Source organism: Mauremys mutica, chromosome 1, assembly GCF_020497125.1.
Source record: "Mauremys mutica isolate MM-2020 ecotype Southern chromosome 1, ASM2049712v1, whole genome shotgun sequence".
NCBI lineage: Eukaryota > Metazoa > Chordata > Testudines > Geoemydidae > Mauremys > Mauremys mutica.
In genome coordinates, this window is record NC_059072.1 from 86,222,099 (window position 1) to 86,242,602 (window position 20,504).

General features: G+C 41.6%; 1 protein-coding gene across 7 annotated transcripts in view; it reads right to left on the reverse strand.

The window, feature by feature from the left end:
• The window catches only part of ANKS1B (ankyrin repeat and sterile alpha motif domain containing 1B), a 764,239-nt gene that overhangs the window by 67,197 nt on the left and 676,538 nt on the right, over window positions 1-20,504 (reverse strand). For all 7 annotated transcript variants that reach the window (XM_044981810.1, XM_044981801.1, XM_044981818.1 and 4 more), the window contains 2 exons: window positions 11,132-11,239; window positions 7,335-7,514 (listed from right to left, as the gene is read on the reverse strand). In XM_044981810.1, coding sequence (XP_044837745.1) covers window positions 7,335-7,514; window positions 11,132-11,239 — 288 coding nt within the window. The remainder of the gene's footprint in view (window positions 1-7,334; window positions 7,515-11,131; window positions 11,240-20,504) is intronic.

Here is a 20,504-nt window from a genome sequence, read left to right on the forward strand (position 1 = left end):
ATACAAGGAAAAAACAGACTGTCAACATCTTGATGAATTTAACAAACGAAATCTTCATAATCTCGGGACTGAAGACATTTCACCGTAGCTACCCTGACTTTCTGTGCAGGTGATGATTTTAGGTGGAGATTGGCAGCCAATGTGACACAAAATTCTGAACTAACAACCAATATTTAAGATCAGAGGACATAATATTAAAATTTGGTTGCCTACAGTCAAGCACCAATTATCCATATTTAGGCAGCTACAATATATGGACTGCTTTTCAAAAAAGCACCTATAGCTTCACTGGAGGGCCGTAGTCTTCTCTGGGAGCTAAAAGATTTGGATATTGGAGCTCTGGACTCTGCATTTTTTATTTTATTAGATCTGAGTTACTTTGTCAAGAGGAACTGCCACTCTCCCTGGATCTTCCAGATCACCCTTACAAAAATAATGCTTGTATAAGTGAGAAAACCTGTAAATGAGTAATTATCACATATGTCCCCATCTTGGTTTAGCATTTGTGGCATTAATTGCGCCATTAACACCAACTATTAAAGCTGCACATTCTTCTTGGACTCTGTATGCTGAAGCAGTGTGCAGATCTAATCTGCATCCCACTGCATTATTTCAAAAAGCAAAAGTGTGTCACATTTTTTAAAATATTAAGATTTTTCAATTTGAAATTACTGAGTTAGTTCTTAATTCCTTTTTTTATAGTTTACTTAGCCATATTCAGTATACTAGGAGGTGATATTTAGAGCTTCATAGAAGTGAGTTTGGTGAAATTTTGCGGTTGTGATAGTCAGATCAAACAGTATACAAAAAGACAACATTCTTTCAGCAACATATTTATCATTCAGTCAAAAATCTTATATAGTCATTTTTCCTCTCCTGTAAATTCAAGTTCTTCACAGTTCAGCAATCTTTCAGTATTTAAAAATATAATACATTTTAAAAAGGTGAAACTTTAAACATTTCATTAGGTTCTTATTGGGGTTTTCTTACATTACGTCTGTTTTGTGTTCTTCAACATTTATATTTTCCATTGGTGGGTTGCATTTTGAAACAGAAGTCAAACTCTCAACCAAAAGCAGAACAAAAGATTTTCATCCACACTGGCCTCATCCTTACCATTTCTTAAATCCACTGCAATAGTAAAGTACTCTTTGCCATAATATATTTCATCAACAATTTCAACTGTTGATAAAACACATTATTCTCACTTTAATCCACTGCTTCTTGCAGATGATCACCTTGCACATTGGTCTCCTCCGTTAGACATTCAATCCTTAATTTCCTCCATAATCTTTAAATCCCTCCAGAGGTGAGAGTGGGGGTAAAGAAAAAAAGAAATACACAATACAGATGAACGAACAAAAATTACAGACTCATGGTTAAAACCCACGACTGGGTCTCAGGAGGTTTGGGTTCTATTAATGACTCTGCCACAGACTTGCTGTGTAACCCTGGCCACATCACAATCTCTCTGTGCATCAGTTTTCCTAGGAGTAAATTGGAGGACATGATATTTACCCAGGGTAGCCTCAAGGACATTGTGAAGATAAATTAATATTCGTAAAACTCTTGGAAGACAGTGTAGAAGTTCAAGGTATAAAGAGCTGAAAAATTCTCCCTCAGGTCTTTTCATAGAAACCTGTATCTCTCACTCTAGCTTTTATTACACTTTTACTTAACTGATGATAATATTTAGTTGCTGCTAGTAGGTATAGTTCTACTTATGGTATAGGCTCCTGTGTGGTAGTCCTAATCCTTCAATCAATTACAGATCTACCAAAACTTCACATTCCACGGTAGCACCACACTCATAGGAATGACTTTACTTCAAATGCACACTCAAACTATTATCCTCTTACGTTACTTAGCCCCTAAGTTCTAGAATAGAACATCAAATCAAATAATGAAAACAAAGAACCCAGAAAGGCTTAAAAATGGAGTGGACATAGGGTTCAGCCCTTGGTGCCTTCTTCAGTGAATTTCCTAGATCAAGAACATGTGAACTCAAATTTTTCCCCACCCTTTTGGGATATGAAAGAATGTCTTTCTTCCCATTACAACAGTATTATAATAAACAAAGGCCAAAATAATGAAGTAACAACAATGTCCTGATCTTGCAATCTTTGATGCATTTTTACTCTAGGTGTTAGAGTTTCTTTGTTGTCTGTAGAATCTTTAGTCGGTAGCTTTTCTTAAGGCACTTAACCAGGCTTCCTTTTGACACCCTGCCACAAATGTCGGATCTTCTAGAGGTTTTAGAGCCTGATCTTAACCTCACTAACTTCAAGAGGACTCTTTCCATTGTCATCAATGAGCTTTTCAGCTGGCCCTTAGTCTTTGCCCTGGAAAAACGATGTTTCTATAAAGTTTATCAGTTAGGATTGATGGTAAGTGCACCATGATGTTTGCCCCACTGGAGAAGGCACTGGACTCCAAAGACTTGCCAACTACACTTCAGAAGCAGCAGCTTCCATCACTATGATCTCCTGTAATGCTCAGCAAACTGATTGGTGCTTGGCTCCAGCTGTCAGAGAGAAGGCAAACAAACAGAGCCGAGTGCTGCTAAGTGGCTGCGACATTTTGGAGCTGCGGAACTTTTTCCCACTCATACTGGAGAAGGCAGGAAGAAGGGCCTGACATTTGGATGAATCTGAGCCTCATTTAGCCTTACATCACCCCAGTTAGGCTTATTTGACCCCTATGGCAAACTAAGGATCTTCAAGTTACATATCTAGCCTGATTTTCTAAATCGACACTTTGAGCACACAGATTAATATTCTCCTCTGAAAAGAGTTCATTTGCCTGTGACAAGCTGCCTTTTGCTGACCTTCAGAAATCATTTCATTAATTTCCCAAACAAATGAATCAGTGATTTCCATTCCAATTTCAAGGTTTAGTACTCTAGAGTGTAACTGGAGCTACACTGAATATGCTGATTTGATCACGTTCATCTATAACTTGCAGGCTCAGCACTAAATCATCCTCTGCCTCCAATACCAATGATACAAAGGCTAGTCAGTCTTATCTTGATAGGTTTCACAAAGTCCTTTTCACAATCATCTGTGTTACATTTTGGAAATCTCTAGGACTTCCAAGATTTTATATTTTGGCTGGGTTTTAGAAGGAAATTCAATAGGATTTGGGTTTCTAAATTGGTTAGGCTCCTTTGAAAATCTCTGCATTACTCTTTTTTACTCTCTGTACTACAAAATGACCAGAAAGTAAGTACTATGATCATCTCGTTTGACCTCCTGTAGTGGCAGGTTCACCTGTGTTAAACTAATTTAATCCAATCTTGTCTCAATCAAGCAAATAAGTTATAGTTATTTAGAAATAAGATCTGAGTATGATTTAGAAGAATGACATAAATCTTTTGTCCTCTAAAGTATTAAATGGCTTGAACAAAAGCAGGAGGGTTGATATCTAATGCAATAATTAGCATGCTTGATGATTAATACATAGCATATAGTGAAAATATGTGTCATATAAATGACAGAACAACTAGAGTGCATTGATTCTTTTAAAATATTTTCTTTGGATTTTAAATTAAGGCTCAAAATAGACTTACCAGAAAGTTACAAAATCAAATAAAGTTGAGAAAAGCGCTAAAGTGAACAATGTGACAGAGCCATGCACTCTTTTTAGTAAGCTATAAATCTGTAAACTGTCATTCATCCAGTAGCCTCTCTTCAATGTAAGCTAAAATGTGCCCATTAAATATGTGATGAAAAATGAATCTAAAAAACCCTCCAAAATTACAGCACTGAGGACTTGATTCTGCCGTCCTCATGTACATGAATCTCTCTACGATGGAGTGTATATCCCTTGAATGGAACCTGGCAGAGAAAGGGTTAAGGGAAAAAAGGAAATATGCAAACTAGCCCCATTAACATGTGGTAGAATAAAAAAGGACTTGTTTGTGAGAAGTACTCTAGCTGGGGGCAGGATGCTTTCAATAACTGCTTGCAAAGAAGTCAGTCTGGCACAAACCAAAGGAACCTACAAATGTTTGGATCAGAAGAGAATGCTAGATACAACAGAGCGCAGCATATCCATGCTTAGGATCAAACTGAATGCTTTACTTTCAAGAGGAATTTTTGGGAGAGATTAAAGATCTGGAACAGCCTTTCATTAGGAGCTTCAGGGACAACAGACTAACCAGTTTTAAAACTGATCTTAGTAAATTTATGAATGGCTTACATAATGGATTTGCCTATGATAGCAGGAGACCGGACTTGATGACCCAGAAGGTCCCTTCCATAAATTTAGAATTTATGTTTCTAGATAAAGTTCATTTCAGCAAAGCATTTGAGGCACGTGCAAGATGATGAGAAAAAAACTCAATTAATATGTCTATTTTGAGACCAGATTGGCTGAGCAAAGCCCAGTTTAACCTCTTAAAAGCATGATGTGGACAAACTGAGAATGATCACCACATGGAGTCATTTATATTCCCATTGAAGTCAACAGGAGTTCTGCATACACCAGTACCACAGAACCGAATGCAGAGCTAGCAGAGAATCCAAGCAGATTTGAGTTCAGATGCTAACACAGCCACCACTCTAAGCTGTGATTTCATTTGGTATCTGAAGGAATCCTGAAGGATGACTAGTCCTAGTTTTTCACTGAGAAAATGAGAGAGAAGGGACAGAAGGACATTCACTGGGTACCAACTCCCAGGAAAAAAACAACACTTAAGTGGTTTTTCAAATGCATTGAAGCAGAAGAGGTACTGAATGCCCTCTTCTCTCTTTGGATGGGAGGCACATCTAATGGCCTTTCCAGAAAAGCAAATGTATTTTTTCCTGAAAAGTCCCTATGTATCTGAGGAAGGGATGTTTCAGACCTTGCTGGAGGGTCAGGACATTAAGACAGGAAGAGAGGAAAGCGAAAGGGAGGCAGGCTGGGCTGCTAAAATGGTATTTAACCCCCCCCAAAACATTAGAGACTGAAAGAGGAAGAGGGGAGTGTGAACCAAGTGATAAAACATGCACAAATCAGTCTATTCAACCATAAATAATGAGATATTTCATATTCAGACATCCAAGTTTTGTGACCTTCAAAGAAGTATTTTTACAGTAGGTAAAGTTGTTAAGTAGGTACAGGGATAAATGGGTCATCCCCTTCCCCTCCACGTGGACTTCAGTTAAACTTCCCCTCACAGTGAAAGCCTAGCAGGTTTATGTTTGAAAGCAAGCTTGCACACCGGGCAACTTTCCCCAGTTTCTGGATTAGAATGAGAGTCCTAATTCAGTAGGATAAAATTATACAACAGCCAAGTTTTTCTTGGAAAAAAAAAATCTAATTTCACTTTCCTAGAAATGTTTGCCTTAACAAATGGAATTCATCAACTGCTCTTGGATTCCCAGGTAGCAGATGGGTTTCATTTTTCATTTACATTTTTAATTGCTTTTTCTCTACACGCATTTAACAAAGAGGTTGCAGCCTTTTCTCTATGATGTAGACCGTAACACAATTATTTGCACAGTCTTTGCCACTTTAAGGTTGAACTACTGAAATACGCTCTACTTTGGGCTATGCTTGAAGACTACTTGGAAGCTTCACACAGAGCAGAATGTAGCAGCCTGCCTGCTTAGTGAAGTGAACTGTTCATGTTACAAATGTGCTCCATGAACTGCACTGGCTTCCCATCTGTTTTTGGGTGCAATTCCAAGTTTTATTTTTGATCTACACTGCAAAGCATTACATGATTTAGGACATGGTATCTTTCTCCCTATGCACAAAGAGCAGCAGAGATCATCCTGAGGCACTTTTGCTGATAGCTTAACTTTATTGACCTTTAGAGTGGTACAAGACATATCTTTTTGGTCAAGCATATGCTTGATTTAAAATCATCAGTACATTATTTCTGGTTAGTTGAAGGAGTACAGGGAAGGGGGCTGGTTTATGCTGTCTTTTGTGGACAGTTTGATTTAATGTCGGGATGCATTTAGTGCTACGGTGATGGGCACATAAGTCATTATATAAATAAATTACAATCCTTTTAAGTATGTCCAAATAAACCTCAAGATTACAAACTTCCTTAGAAAAGGGCAGGGACACTCAGTACAGGAAGCAGTCACAGCCCTCATTAGTTTTCCATCAAACCTGTATCATGTTTGTCTTTTCTATAGTGAGGTTCTGCCAGTTCATTTTTACCTGGGTCGCTCTCTCAGCCAGGGCTAGGAATTGGCACCTTTTCATGAAAAGGAGAGGTGAAACTAATGTCTTCTGATACTGATGAAAACACAGCCTAAAATGGAGTTTCCTCTCAGGAGCTTGTACATCTGTCTGTATAGAACAGGCAGGGCAATAGAATGGAACCACAAGGAACCGCTTATAAGAGGACTCTCAGAGAGCAGGAGCTACTCCTAAACTCTGCTCTAAGACCCATCAACAAGGATGGGATAGAGTCAGCAAAGAACAACCCTATTCAGCTCTGCCAGATCCCACAGGCATGTCAGCAGCACCTGGGCTGCTATCAGAAAATCTGCAATAAGTTTCCCCATGAAGGGAAACTTTTAAATAGGACAGGGATGCCTTTAACATCAAGTGATGATTTCTTGAGCAAGGGCCTAGCAATTACTTGTTTAAGGCTAGTCAATATCTTAGCCTCCTGGAAGGAAGTATAAACAATCCTCACTAATAACTAATGCCTCCCTGGTGCCCTTCTTCAGACAGAAGAGTGTGGATCCATTTTACAGGGATCTGCCCAGATTAGGGCCTAGATCTTTTTCTATGTCCTATTCTCACTTATTTCTCTATAAGTGAAGTTGTTTTCCAGAATTTCTTTCCTTACTACTGTCAAGTATCAGGGGGTAGCCGTGTTAAGGTGCAACTGGACTCTTTAAGGTGCCACTTGTTTTCCTTACTACTATGTATTTCTCTCTTTAAAAAAAAGGTTCAATATTATGAGTTTAAAAATGTAGGTCCTGAACCTACAAAAGACTCATTCATAAGATTAATTCTTTGCAGGACTGTGAGCTTCATTTTTTAAGGGTATTTAGATGCCTAAAGATGCAAATAGGCACCTAATGGGATTTTCAAATGCACATAGGCATTTACCTGTATTTAGGGGCATCTACATATATTTAAAAATCTGTATAAAATGAAATACACGCACACACTTTTGAAAATATTATATATATATCTATGTGCAAAAACTAATCTAGTTTAGGATTCAGAAACCTGGCATACACTGCTCTGAAACTAAAAAAAAACAAAAATGGATACTGCATTTGCTGATTTGGATCTGGCCCCAATATCTGAATATGCAGCAATGACTAGATATAATTCTTTGATCAACAGCATGAGGACAGCTTTTTTAACCTTACCTGTGCCATCTGCCTCTCCAGTTTTGACCGGGGAATATCTTCAAAATAGTTTTCATTTCTTCTTCTCCTTGCATCCCCCTGCATGATAATGTGAGGAACGTCTAGGGAGCCACCAGTAGTGTAAGTGCTTTGGCTAAGTGAGGGAGACAACTGAGGAGGAGTATGGTTACCGCTGGGTTCCTAGATAGAAATGGAAAATGTAGCATGGTAGAATACCATTTTTATGTCTACAAGCAACCTCTTTAAAACTATATTTGAACGATTGTCAGTACAAAATTTAGGAGCATTTCCTGAAGAAAGAATTTATGATGAGTGAATGCTATATTGTATTAGAATGTGACGTGCCCTACACAACTTGTAGAGGGCAGTAATGCACCCTTATTTTCCTCATGGCCTCCCCACATCGCCGGTTTGTGAGCAGGCTCCATGGAGACACTATTCCTCCTGTGTAGGTGGAAGTTGATGGAGGTGGGTGGAGAATGGGCAGCGCGGAAGGGAAGAAATCTGCTACTGGTATAGGCTAGTAGAAAATTATGTCCCCATTTCCCAACTCTGAGTCAAGTCCTCTCCCAGAGCTGCTGCTGGGAAGATGCAGCTACACGCCAGCCCTTGTCATGGTCCAGGTAAAGGCATGATTGATGCCTGAACTATTTGTAAGGGGCAATATGCCATCACTTTGGAGCAGCAAGGTGGTTTGTACTCCAGTAATGTCTCCCTTTGCTGGGAGAGAAAATAAGTGTGCAGAGATGTAAGATTCATACTTTACTTACAATTGTAATGGCCCTACGGAATACAGTTTTATATGGGGATATTAGAGAGAAACAGAACACAGATTACAACTTCAAAAGCTCCAGAAAACATCAGTGTATGAGTATCTAGCTAAACTGTTTGTGTGTAACAGATGCACGACATTGTGGCCTTGTCTACACTGGAGTAGTTTGGGAGTTGTACATCCAACAACACACCACACATCCAAACACAGAATTGCAAACATTAGTGCCCGGGTGTTCATATTACCAGCAAAGTTCCACTTGCTACTAGGAAAGCTAACAGCATGCTCTCTATCACCTTGTCAATCTGCACGGGTGCTGTACTAGTAGGGACTGCAAGCACTAGCATGGCAACGGCACTGGATCAATTCTTCCTCCCATGTCTCTCCCACAATGCACTAGACACTTCTTAAGTGGACTCTGATCAATTTTCTGGACTCTGCTGTAGGGTCAAATTCTCCAGAAGCCCTCACCTGCACAACTGGGCAGCACACCTTCCGTCTCCATGTGCATACCCCTGTTTGCCAGCATCCACTTCTGTGTGATCATCAAATTTCAGTGTTAGCTTCCCAAGCTGCTTTTGAATCAAGGATACCTAAAGTTGGCCTGAGGTTGACAAGAGTGCTTGTCCAGATCCGGGGTGGCCAGGAGATACAGTTACAGATGAACCCCACTATCAGGAACAGTCTGGTTTCTGACCTGGTGTTGAGCAGATGGCCCAGTTTGGTATCACATGCACCAGGAAACAGTGCCAGTAGATAATTTTCTTAGATTAAGTTCTTTGGAGCAGGGAATGTGACAGTTTGTGTGTATGAAGCATAACTATAATATAAGTATTTAATATTAAACAACAATGGGCCTAAGGTACCGTACAACACTGCCGAGATGCAAACGGCTGCTCTGGCGCAGGGACAAAAACCTACCTCTTATTTTATTGTTTTAGAGGAGTAATTAAAGTGGATTCTTGGTGCAATTTTCCACAGAGCCAAACTAGATTGTGGACCGCATCAAGGCACCCTATTTCAAGCTGCTGAGAGACCAGGAGGAAAGTAAGGAGGCTTGGGGTGGTCTAATGTCGTTGGTTGCTCTTCCAATGGAAGGTTTCTGGTCATAGATAAGAGTGATAAATCTCCGCATTTCATACCATATCTTTGTTACTTTTGCTTTAATATTTACCAATGTTTTCTTCATTAAAAAAATATAACGTTTAAAGCTACCATAGGAACTAGAAAAACTGAAGTGGTGGTATGAGGCGATTAGCCCACCTAAGACTTATATTGGCATCCTTTTAGGAACAATCCTCACACAAAAAACGGTTCTTTCAATGTGCTAGACACAAACAGATCTTCCTAAAGAAGCAGAAATACATCTCACCGTATCCAAACTATTCTTCAGCTTGAAATAAAATCATTAGTGCATATTATAAGGTAAACACTATCCTATGTTTTTGTTTGAGTATTTCTATGGTACAGTATCCTCAGTTATTGAAGGAGTAGAAAATCTTAATCCAAACTCATGTCCTTTCCTTTAGGACTCCCAGTGAAGACAACTGTACATAAAGTGATGAATAATATTTAGTTACTGTCTGCATTAGTAATTCTAGCTGTTGGGCAGTGAAATATTTTTCCTCATCCTGATTACATGAGGAGGAGATCTAGTGTACTTTTCACTGTACCCTGAGAAGTACAATGCCACTAGTAACATAGGATGTGAAAGCTTTTCCACCAGCAGAAGAGAAAACATCCCCACCTACAGAAATAGTTTTCCAGTCCAATGCATCGAAACCACTGAGTGAGAGTGTGCTACTTTCAGCTATTGGCCATTTCTTTTTTATTTTAGCACTTGCATTGTGCCAGGAGACCACTCACACAGCAAACCAAGATATAAAATGTAACTAAAAATATCTATATTTGAGCAATCCTCTAGGGCAGGACATCATGAACTGAAAGACACTTTTGCTAGCACAATATTAAAAAACAGGTTATAGATTTCTAAATCCAAGTATTTGTATATAGCTTTTGAGACTAAAAAGGGTAAAAACAGGGAGGTCATAGAATCTATAATTTTCTGTTAAAATAAGATTATAAAAGGCAGCAGCAGCTCCCACTCTAGCTTTACCTTCTCCACCTAACACCAATAAATACAACTAGGGAGCACATTATGCCCGACAACTAGAAATCCATTCCAGAATGAAATTCCAATCAGAGGAGCAGTCACCATGGAAATACTCAAATCAAATCTACTCAAACAGGGAAGAACTGAATGAAAATGTCATAGTAAAAGGTGCTAATGAGCATGAACTACCTTGAACACAACACAGTAAAGACGGGGTCCCCAGACCATAACGTAATAAGGATAATAGATATCAAGAAAGCAAAATTTCTGGGATTAGAAATCTAGTGAATTTATTGCAATGGGAGGAATATAAAAATCAGTGAATGTGGAAAATCCTAAAAGGCACCATGACCAGGCTTGCAGGAGTGGGGTTATTAATGGAAACTGAGTAAGACAAGTTACTTTAGATACCCAGAAACACATGATATCTATACGTGTTTATCTCACTGATTTCAGTTGGCTCTGTGTAACTAAGGCCTGGTCTACACTGGAGGGGGAGGTGAGCTATGTCGGTCTAAGTTACGCAACTTCAGCTACGAAAATAGCGTAGCTGAAGTCGACGTACTTAGAGCTACTTACCGGAGTGTCTTCACTGTGGTAGGTCGACTGCTGACGCTCCCCCGTCGACTCTGCGTATGCTTCTCGCTCCGGTGGAGTACCAGAGTCGACGGGAGAGCACTCGGCAGTTGACTTATCGTGTCTTCACTAGACATGATAAATCGACCCCTGCTGGATCGATCACACCAGAGGTAAGTGTAGACATGCCTAAAGCACAAACTTGCACTACAGAGAGCAAACAAAAATGAAAGGGATAAAACTCATTCTATATGCTTAGCCACTAACTTTCAGGTTTGTTTTTTTTTATAAAACGATTGATGACTTTACAAGATACTAAATTTGCTAGGAACTTACCCTGAGGGTTATTGACCTAGGTGGTTTCTGAGGAGGGTCTTCGTGAAGCCTGTCTCCCAGAGATGCCAAAATACGTTTCCTGTGGCCAACCAAGCTGATTTTTAAAACCTGAAAAATAATAAAAGCTCAGGTAAGAACATTCATTAAAATCATTAAACAAAGAACCAGTCAGAAACAAACACCTTTTCTATAAACTTTTTAACAGGTAAATAATCTGCATTGGTCAAGTAGAAAGAAATAGAAAGAGAGCAGTGGAAGGTGTACAAAGATTAGAAGAGGGGGTTACAGGTCAGAGAGGAGGATTCAGAGAGTAAAAGGAGGTGAGAATGATATAGAATGAGGAGAAAAGCAAAGCAGGTACAGTTATAGAAAGCGAAGACAGAGCAGCAGAGTAGGGAGGAGAGAGAAATCAAAGAGGGAGAGGGGAGAGAATTACAGACTGAATTACAGATGGAACAGCAGTACCTGAAAAAAGTAAAAAAGTAAAACCAGTAAGAAACGACTGGGACAGAAAATGTAGGAATGCAGACAAGAGTGAGCAATGGAGAATAAAGGAGCAACTGAAATGGAGGAATAGTGGTCCTAGAAAAGTGAAGAGTGGCCAGACTAATGGTTAAAAGAAAAGGGGAAAGGAAAGAAATAAGAGAGGGAGGAAGTGAGCAGCAAATAGAAAAGTTGGTACTTCTAATAACTTTGCACCATAGGATTCTCAGAAGCAATCTCAGACTCCCCACACAGAGTCAGCAACACCCTCAGGCAGGGTGTGCACATAAGAAACACAGATTTGATTCCCCCCAATCCTGGTCAGACCCCATCCTCCTCTAGATCGAAATAAAAACCCTCTCCACAGCAAGACAAACAAACAACTACCTCCAGTGGACTGACCAAAAGTGTTTGGACTTGCCAAATTCCAAACCTTAATTTATAAAAAATGATAGCTGATCAAGCGTTGAATAATTACTGAGTCACTACAACTCCCTAAATACATCTATTGATGCTCTAGCATCAAAGCAAGATCTCTCTCAATCTCCCCCCCCCCCTTGTTGGAAATATGGCTGGGGGCTGAAGCGGGGTGTAAGGACAAGGCAGAAAACTTGAGCATTAGTGGCAGAAAATAAAGTCTGATACAAAAAATTTCTACAAATCTATGCCAATGAGCTAGGAGGCAGAGATCCAGCCTCTGCTCTGTCATAGATGTGGCAAAACTACACCTTTGCAGAATCCTTCCAGGCTTCAAATTGCTTCCTTTCTTCCTGAACTCATCACCTTCCATTGTGGGTCCACTACTAATAGAGACTGTCAACACTGACACGGATGCAGGGGATTTCTCTTTCACACTAAAACAGGCAATGGCCCAGACAGTATTGAGAAACAATTCTTCGACCCTGGTGATCTCCCAAACTACTGCCTGGTCTCTAGCATCCCTTAAGCAACCTGATCAAGAAGTCAGCAACCTCTCAGCAACCAGTATCTTAGATCCCACTCAATTTGGTGTCAGAACAGGGCACAGTACAGAGATATCTATTGTTGCTTTGGTAGTTGACCTCCTCCTGTCCACAAACCGGGGAACTACATTTACACTCAGCCTGCTGGTCCCGTCTGTGCTATTTCATATTGTTGAGCATCTAACAGTCTGGTTGCCTGCAGCTACAGAGGTCACGGGAAACACCACAAAACCAGGGCCTTTTGTTCAGATTGAACCCTGAGGATCATTGTGAGTAGCTGTTCCCCCACAGCAGGCCCCCCTGCAGAGTCCCACAAGCTTGTTATCTTCATATTATTCAAGATATACAGGAAGACATTAGGAAAGCCAGTGAGACAACACAGGCTGAAACGCCAGCGGTATGCAGGAGACATTAAAGTCTCCATCCACTTTACATCAAATATAAACAGCACCAAGATGGGTGAGGTCCAGAGGATCACAGAAGGGCAAACATAGAACCTATCTTTAAAAAGGAGAACAAAGAGGACCCAGGAAACTATAGATCAATCAGGCTAACTTCAATACCTGGAAAGATACTGGAACAAATTATTTAATAATCAATTTGTAAGCACCTAGAGGATAATGGTATGATAAGTAATAACCAACATGGATTTGTCAAGAACTCATGCCTAACCAACCTAATTTCTTTCCAGGGTTACTGACCTAATGGATGGGGGAGGAGGGGAAGCTGTAGATGTGATATATGTTGATTTTAGTAAGCCTTTTGACACAATCCCACATGATATTCTTGAAGGCAAATGAGGGAAAAGTAGGTCTAGATGAAATTACTATAAAATGGGTGCACAACTGGTTGAAAGATCATACTTAAAGAGTAGCTATCAATGGTTCACTGTCAAACTGGGAGAGCGTATCTACAAAGGTTCTGCAGGGATCTGTTCTGGGTCTGGTACTATTCAAGTCATTAAATGAAAATACTGAATAACAGAGTGAAGAGTATGCTTATAAAATTTGTGGATGATGACAAACTGGGAGGGCTTGCTGGCACTTTGGAGGACAGGATTAGAAATCAAAACAATCTTGACAAATTGGAGAATTGGTCTGAAATCAACAAGATGAGATTCAATAAAGACAAGTGCAAAATAGTACACTTAGGGGGTAAAAAAAACCCAAATGCACAACTACAAAATAACTGGCTTGGCAGTACTATGACTAGAAGGGATCTGGGAGTTATAGTGGATCACACATTGAATATGAGCCAACAATGTGATGCAGTTACGAAAAAGGCAAATATTCTGGGGTATATTAACACTAGTACTCTATGTAAAATCCAAGCGATAATTGTCCTGTGCTACTTGTAACTGGTGATGCCTCTGCTGGAGTACTGTGTCCCATTTTGGGGACCACACCTGAAGAATTATGTGGATAAATTGGAGTGCCTAGAGGAGAGCAACATAAATGATAACAGGTATAGAAAACTTGACCTATAAGGAAAGGTTAAAAAAAACTGTGCACGTTTATTCTTGACAAAAATCTGGGGTGCGGGGAATCTGATAACCTTCAAATATGTTGAGGACTTGTCTAAAGAAGACTGCGATCAATTGTTCTCTATGTCCACTGAAGGTGGGACAAGAAGCAAGACGTAATCGGCTCTATCTTCAGCAATTCTGTCACAGGTATATTTAGTGAAAGTAACGGACAGGTCGCAGGCAATAAACATAAATTAATGGAAGCCTGCAACCTGTCCCTGACTTTTACTAAAAATACCCTGGGGGTGGGGGGGTTGGGGGGGGACAAACAGAGCGCTGCCGTGCTTGTAGCTGTTCCAGCCCCACTGCTGGTCCTGCGGCAGGGGCTGACTACTGCTGCTCCAGCCCCAAGGGGGCTGAGCCAACCTCAGCCACTGCTCTGGCAGGCAGAGGACCGCTGCTCCAGCAGCGCCGGGGCTGGTCACCAACCAGCTATTCCCACCAATCCCGGGGCTGGCCGCTGGTCAGCTATTCCCACCAGCTGCTGCTCCAGCCCTGCCCCAGAAGAAGTCTTTTTTTTTTTTTTTTCTGTCACGAAATCCGTGACAGAATTGTAGCCTTAACTATAATGGTAGTTAAGTACTGGAACAGGCTTCCAAGGGAGGTTGTGGAATCCCCATCCATTGGAGGTTTTTCAGAACAGGTTAGACAAAGACCTTTCAGGGATGGTCTAGGTCAATGGTGGACAACCTATGGCCCGCGCTGCTTCCCACAGCTCCCATTGGCTGGGAATGGCGAACCGTGGCCACTGGGAGCTGCGGGGAGCCATGCCTGGGGACAGTCAATGTAAACCAACTGTCTCACAGTCCGCCAGCGGATTATCCTGACGGGCTGTGTGTAGCCAGCGGGTTGCCCACCACTGGTCTAGGTATACTTGGTCCTACCTCAGTGTGTGTGTGTGTGGCAGGGAGTGAGGGGGTTAGATTAGATGATGTCTTGAGATCCCTCACAGCCCTACGTTTCTATGATTACCATCTTCCTCAATGTCTAGCCATAAGCAGCACCTGGAGGAACTGCTGCTTGTTAAAGCTCAGCGAGGCATTAGTCGGGTGATGCTGGTAGAAAGAGAGAACATCTTCCATTAGTGAGGGCATTTGCCCTCAGACTGTTAAGTCACTGTGCAGCCTTGGGGGTCTTTTTGAACTCCTCAAAGCTTTGAATGTCCAATTATCAATGGCAGGAAAAAAAGTCCATCTTATACTTGTTACTTGCTTGAAGATTGGGCCCCATCACATCAGTCCTTGCCAAAGCAATATACACATTCATGACCTTCATGTTTGATCACATCATCTCATATCTAGGAATGAGACGAAAACATCCCAAAACACTCACATTGGTACAAAAAGGTAGCAGATCATTTGTTTAGCACAACAGGTCACTCTGCACACATAACTCCAGTGCTCTGGTCTCTTTGCTGACTCCCAATTAAATGAAGAGTCCAGTTCAAAGTCTCTGTCTCGATATTCAAAGCTTTGCATGGACTTGGCCCTAGCAGTCTGAGAAATTGCCTCTCACCCCACGACTAGTGAAACTGATGTCTAAGAAGCATTAGCAGGATCGCTAATAAATCAGACTTGTGTGTCACTTGCTCTTCCTGTGGCTTCATGCAACTGTTGAACACCGTGACCGAGGAGGAATGAGTCCCTGGAACTTTTCAGGTCAGGGCTCTGAAGGTGGGTCTCCAATTGATTATGCTCTTTTGAAAAGAGTGGGCTTAAACTGAAAACTGCATCGATCTAAGAATACCAGGAACACCACATAACCTGTATCACATTTTGTTCTTTCACAAAAAGTGGATCTTACTGTGAATCTGGATGTGGAAGGGTTTGAAGATGCACCTTACAGAAACATATAATATTTGGCCATTAGGAAAATCTAATCACAGTTCAGGGACTAACCACTTTGTTAATGAAAGATGTTTTGTTTTTGGTCTCAAAATGCACAATGGCTCCCTCATAATTGTCTTACCTGGAGATTCATTGATCATCTTCCCAACAAGAAATGTCATTATCTGAAGCCCTTATACATTTGAGTTATAAGAAGAGAGTTCCACAGATAATCTCAAAAATATTCTGTGATAGATGATCTCTGACAGTATTTAGCAAAAATGTCAAATATCAGAAATATGGGTCAATAGTATGTAATGGGAATGAGGCCTAGGACAGCATAATATTACAAGCATTCTAATGTTTCATACCAAAAGGGCATAAGAGACTTGCACTTACTTGGTGCACATAGCAAACTAGTGCCCCATCAATGTTTTCAAAATCAGGTAACACTGATAGGCAAATATTGAATTCTATAGTCAATTAATAGCATCCATATAATTGTTATGCAATTTAGCATTACGCAGTAAAGATTGTAGCATATGTCATACATGGCAGCGGAACGAGTTTTTGCAGTTTGGCTGTGGTAAATCATATAGATTGTGTCATGACACTGCTACACTAGCTTAAGGCATTAAGACAGCCTAAATTTCATATCAGAGACAAAAAAGCATGTGTGTGATATGCCTCTCACTTTGCCGACAACCATGATACATGCCACAAAAGAGTGCAAGCCCATATCACATTTTTGGATTAAGCATAACTTCCATTGTAGTGAGTTTGCTTATACTCGGTGGTGTAATACAATTACAAGAAGAGTAGAGAAAGTCATTCGTCAAAAGAAAAAATGTAGGCAAAGAGATAAAGTAATATTGTATTTATGTCTCCATATTCTCCATTCATTCCACCAGAGAATGTTACAAATTCACAAAATATAACTACAACATGACTACAACATTTTGCATTTTGATTTTTGATTTAGCTGACACACACACACACACACCCTGAAAACTCTCTGGTGACTACATACATACAGATGCTGGAAAAGGAAAAGTTATGTCTGCTAAGGTTGGCATAAACTTACACAATACTTTTTTGGGGGGGACTATAAAGGCTAACAGAATTCAAGAAAACAAATCCTGAAAAATTATGAACTCTGGTGAATATTATGTAAGAACAGTTTAATAGGGCTGTCAGTGTGCCTGAAGCACCCCACCTTGTTAGCAGAAATTGATCCTGCTGGAAAAGGGATAAGTGGGTTCTGCTGAGTCACTGAGGCAGGTAGCTCCTTACCCCAGGCAGATCTAAGATAGGTGGGAGCATTTCTCTAGAGACAGTGAAGTTAGGGTCTGGGCTGGGCAGTCCTGAATTAGAAACCCTAAGAGCAGCCAATCCTTGGTAGAAGGCTTGAGCGGAATATTCTCTTACTTTTAATTTCTTTATTAACAAATCCACACCCTAGAAAGGGGGTGGGTTTTTTATTCTAGATAGTGTACTGACTTGGTTTTGGAGTGGTTTGGAACAGGCACGTACTTGGAACATAGTAGCAGTACTAACAGCCATGGCTGTGTAAGAAGGCTGGGGACTGACTCAGTTAGGAGGCAACAGCACCCCGATGCCATTGAGCTGGGAGCAGTACAAGAAAGTAAATAGAGCTCAGAACAGTACTAACATTTTACTAGTGGCATAATCAGTTCCTCCAGAATTTAAGCTTCATTTAATTAAAAAATGTTTCTAAGGCCTTAGGGTTGTGAAGGAAACCTTGTAAATATGAATCAATCAGGTGCTGTCTTCCTGAGCCTGCAGGTAAACATCTGAAATGTTAATTGAAATTCAACACTGTTAACTATTTTATTGCTGATCACTTTAGGTGAAACCATAAGCTTTCTGGGATTGTGTGCAGATAGTAAATTGAGTATCACCATTTTCCCCCCCACAGTGTGGCTCCTGGTTGGATAATACCAAACACCACCAGAGTTAAGTGTCCAGAGCCCCCATAAACTGCAGCAATGAGTGCTTTAGAAATGCATGCGTAAGGCTAGGATTCTTGTGAAAAGAAAGAACCCAGGGAACAAGAATCAGCCAGTGTGGAGCCATGAGGGTCTAAAAAGGAGACCTGTAAAATGTAAAAACAAATTGGATTTCAATCCACACCCACACCCAGATAATTAGTTTTGTAGTTGAAGGCCTGTAGAAATGATTCCTCCCTTACGTCTCCTCTGCAGATGCTCTTACTCAGCTAGGTGATGGGTACAGGGTTTGGTATTATAAAGATTTGGAAAATTTAAACATCTATAAATTGCACAGCCTGGATAGCAGAACTCCTGTCATAAGCGAACCTCCAAGGAAAATAGCTAGATCATTTTCCAGATATGATCATCCTATGGTATGAGATCATATTAAGTATGGATACAAACTGTGTTACAACATTCTACCACAGCACTGGAGCTGATTAGAAAAAGATCTGCCAAACCCTGAAATTCAGGTCTTGACCACACTGGGACTTGTACTGTAATTTGTATTTGGATCTATTTTCAAATATAGTTAAAACCACGTTTGGTTGTAACTGCTCGTGGCAAACCTGAGTCGTCTTTGTAAGCCATTAGAGCATTAAGATATAGCAGTTTCTGAATGTGTGTGATAACCCCATATACACAGTGCAACTTTATACACTTAAAGTATTAAAATATATTTTACATTTTTAAAATTTAAAGCATTTATATTCCTCCAGTGTGTTTTTTTAAATACATTTTAAAACATTGGAGCACAGGATTCACGTCATAACAGGGTCTAACAAGACAGTAGTAATAACACAGCAGAGTCTTTCCTGAGGAAAAATTGTAAGAAACAGAAGTACAGCAGTCCCTCTAGTGCACACGTCCATCTTTCCTGATCTATAATTTACCCCAAAAACTTGAAAGTTAGTATCCATTACATGGGGCAAATCACTTCCATTTTATTGGCAAATAAATATGGCTGAACCGTTACATTTTGAACAATGGTTACTGTACATATATATGCAAACTGCAACACTGATACAATTACACTGAGCCTTACTGCTCTGTCCTGCTGAGAAACTTGCTGTAGGGTGGTAGAGACGCAGGATAAAACAGATATTCGCTTTGCAAGGTTTCTTGCGAGGCATTCCTTTCTCAAGGGCATGTGGTCTGAGGCTCCTGGGGTTTGCATGGAGTGAGGTGTCTCAACCCCAGGGATCCTAGGAATTGGTGAAGAAGGGACCCACTAGATCGGGGTGGACAAACTATGGCCCGTGGGCAAGATCTGGCCCATCAGGGCTTTGGATCCAGCCTGCAGGATTTGCACCCCTGTGGCACCGTGGGCCCCTGGCTGCTCCCAGAAGCAGCCAGCACCACGTCCCTGCAGCCCCTGGGGGAGCGGAGGGGGAGGGCTCCGCACGCTGCCCTTGCCTGCAAGCACCACCCCCACAGCTCCCGTTGGCCAGGAACGGGGAACCGTGGCCAACGGGAGCTTTGGGGCAGGTACCAGCGGGCGAGGGCAGTGGGTGGAGCCAGGCAGGCAGGGAGCCCACCTTAGCCCTGCTGCATGCCGCTGCTGCTCCAGGTAAGCGAAGCTGGGCTGGAGCCCCCCCCCGAACCCTTCCTGCACCCCGCCCCGAGTCCCCTGCTACATCCTACACCCTCCTCCTCTGAGCCCCCTCCTGCACCCTGTATCCCTCCTGCTCCCCAACCCCCTGCCCTGAGCCCCCTCCTGCACCTTGCACCCCTCCTGCAGGCAACTCCCTGCCCTAAGCCCCCTCCTGCACCCCTGCCCTGAGCCCCCTCCCGCACTCCGCACTTCCTCCTGCACCCAACCCCTCGCCCTGAGCCCCTTCCTGCACACCGCACCCCCTCCCATACCGCACGCTCCTTTCCGCACCCCAACCCGCTGCCCCAGCCCTACATTCATGGCCCTGCATGCAATTTCCCCACCCAGATGTGGCCATCAGGCCAAAAAGTTTGCCCACCCCTGCGCTAGATCCATGGAAGTAGGAGTTGTCTGCAATGGATACCTGCCCCTCCATGCTACTCTGCTGGGCCTCTCTTCCTCTTAGAAGTATGGTGGTATTGAGAATCAATCATGGCCCTGCTGTCATCAGCAGAGTGCTCCTGTAGCTCCTCAGGAACAGCCATAGACAATGCACATTCTTACAGCTGCATGCTGTGCTAACTCCTAGCCACCTTTTTACCCAGAAATCCAGGCAGCCTGCAGGGGATAGTACTGTAGAGTGGCTAGTTCCTTATTCTTCTCCATCCTAAACACAACCCTTACCCCAAAACATTAGCGGATTGTTTGCATGCTTAATGCAGTAGAAGGATCCTTGGTGTGCATGCACGATGTATGCACTCAAAAAAGGAATACTCCGGTCTTCCGTTATCTTGAGGTAAAAGAGCTGTTGAAACACAGCTGGACACAACAAGACAATATTTCTGGTTGCCCTTGTTTCAGCGGAAGTCACTACTTCCATGTACATCAAGCTGGTGACAGACTGGCTTATAAATGATACACAGTATGTGTCATTATTCTACTGTATATATTAACCATTTGGAAACAGATGT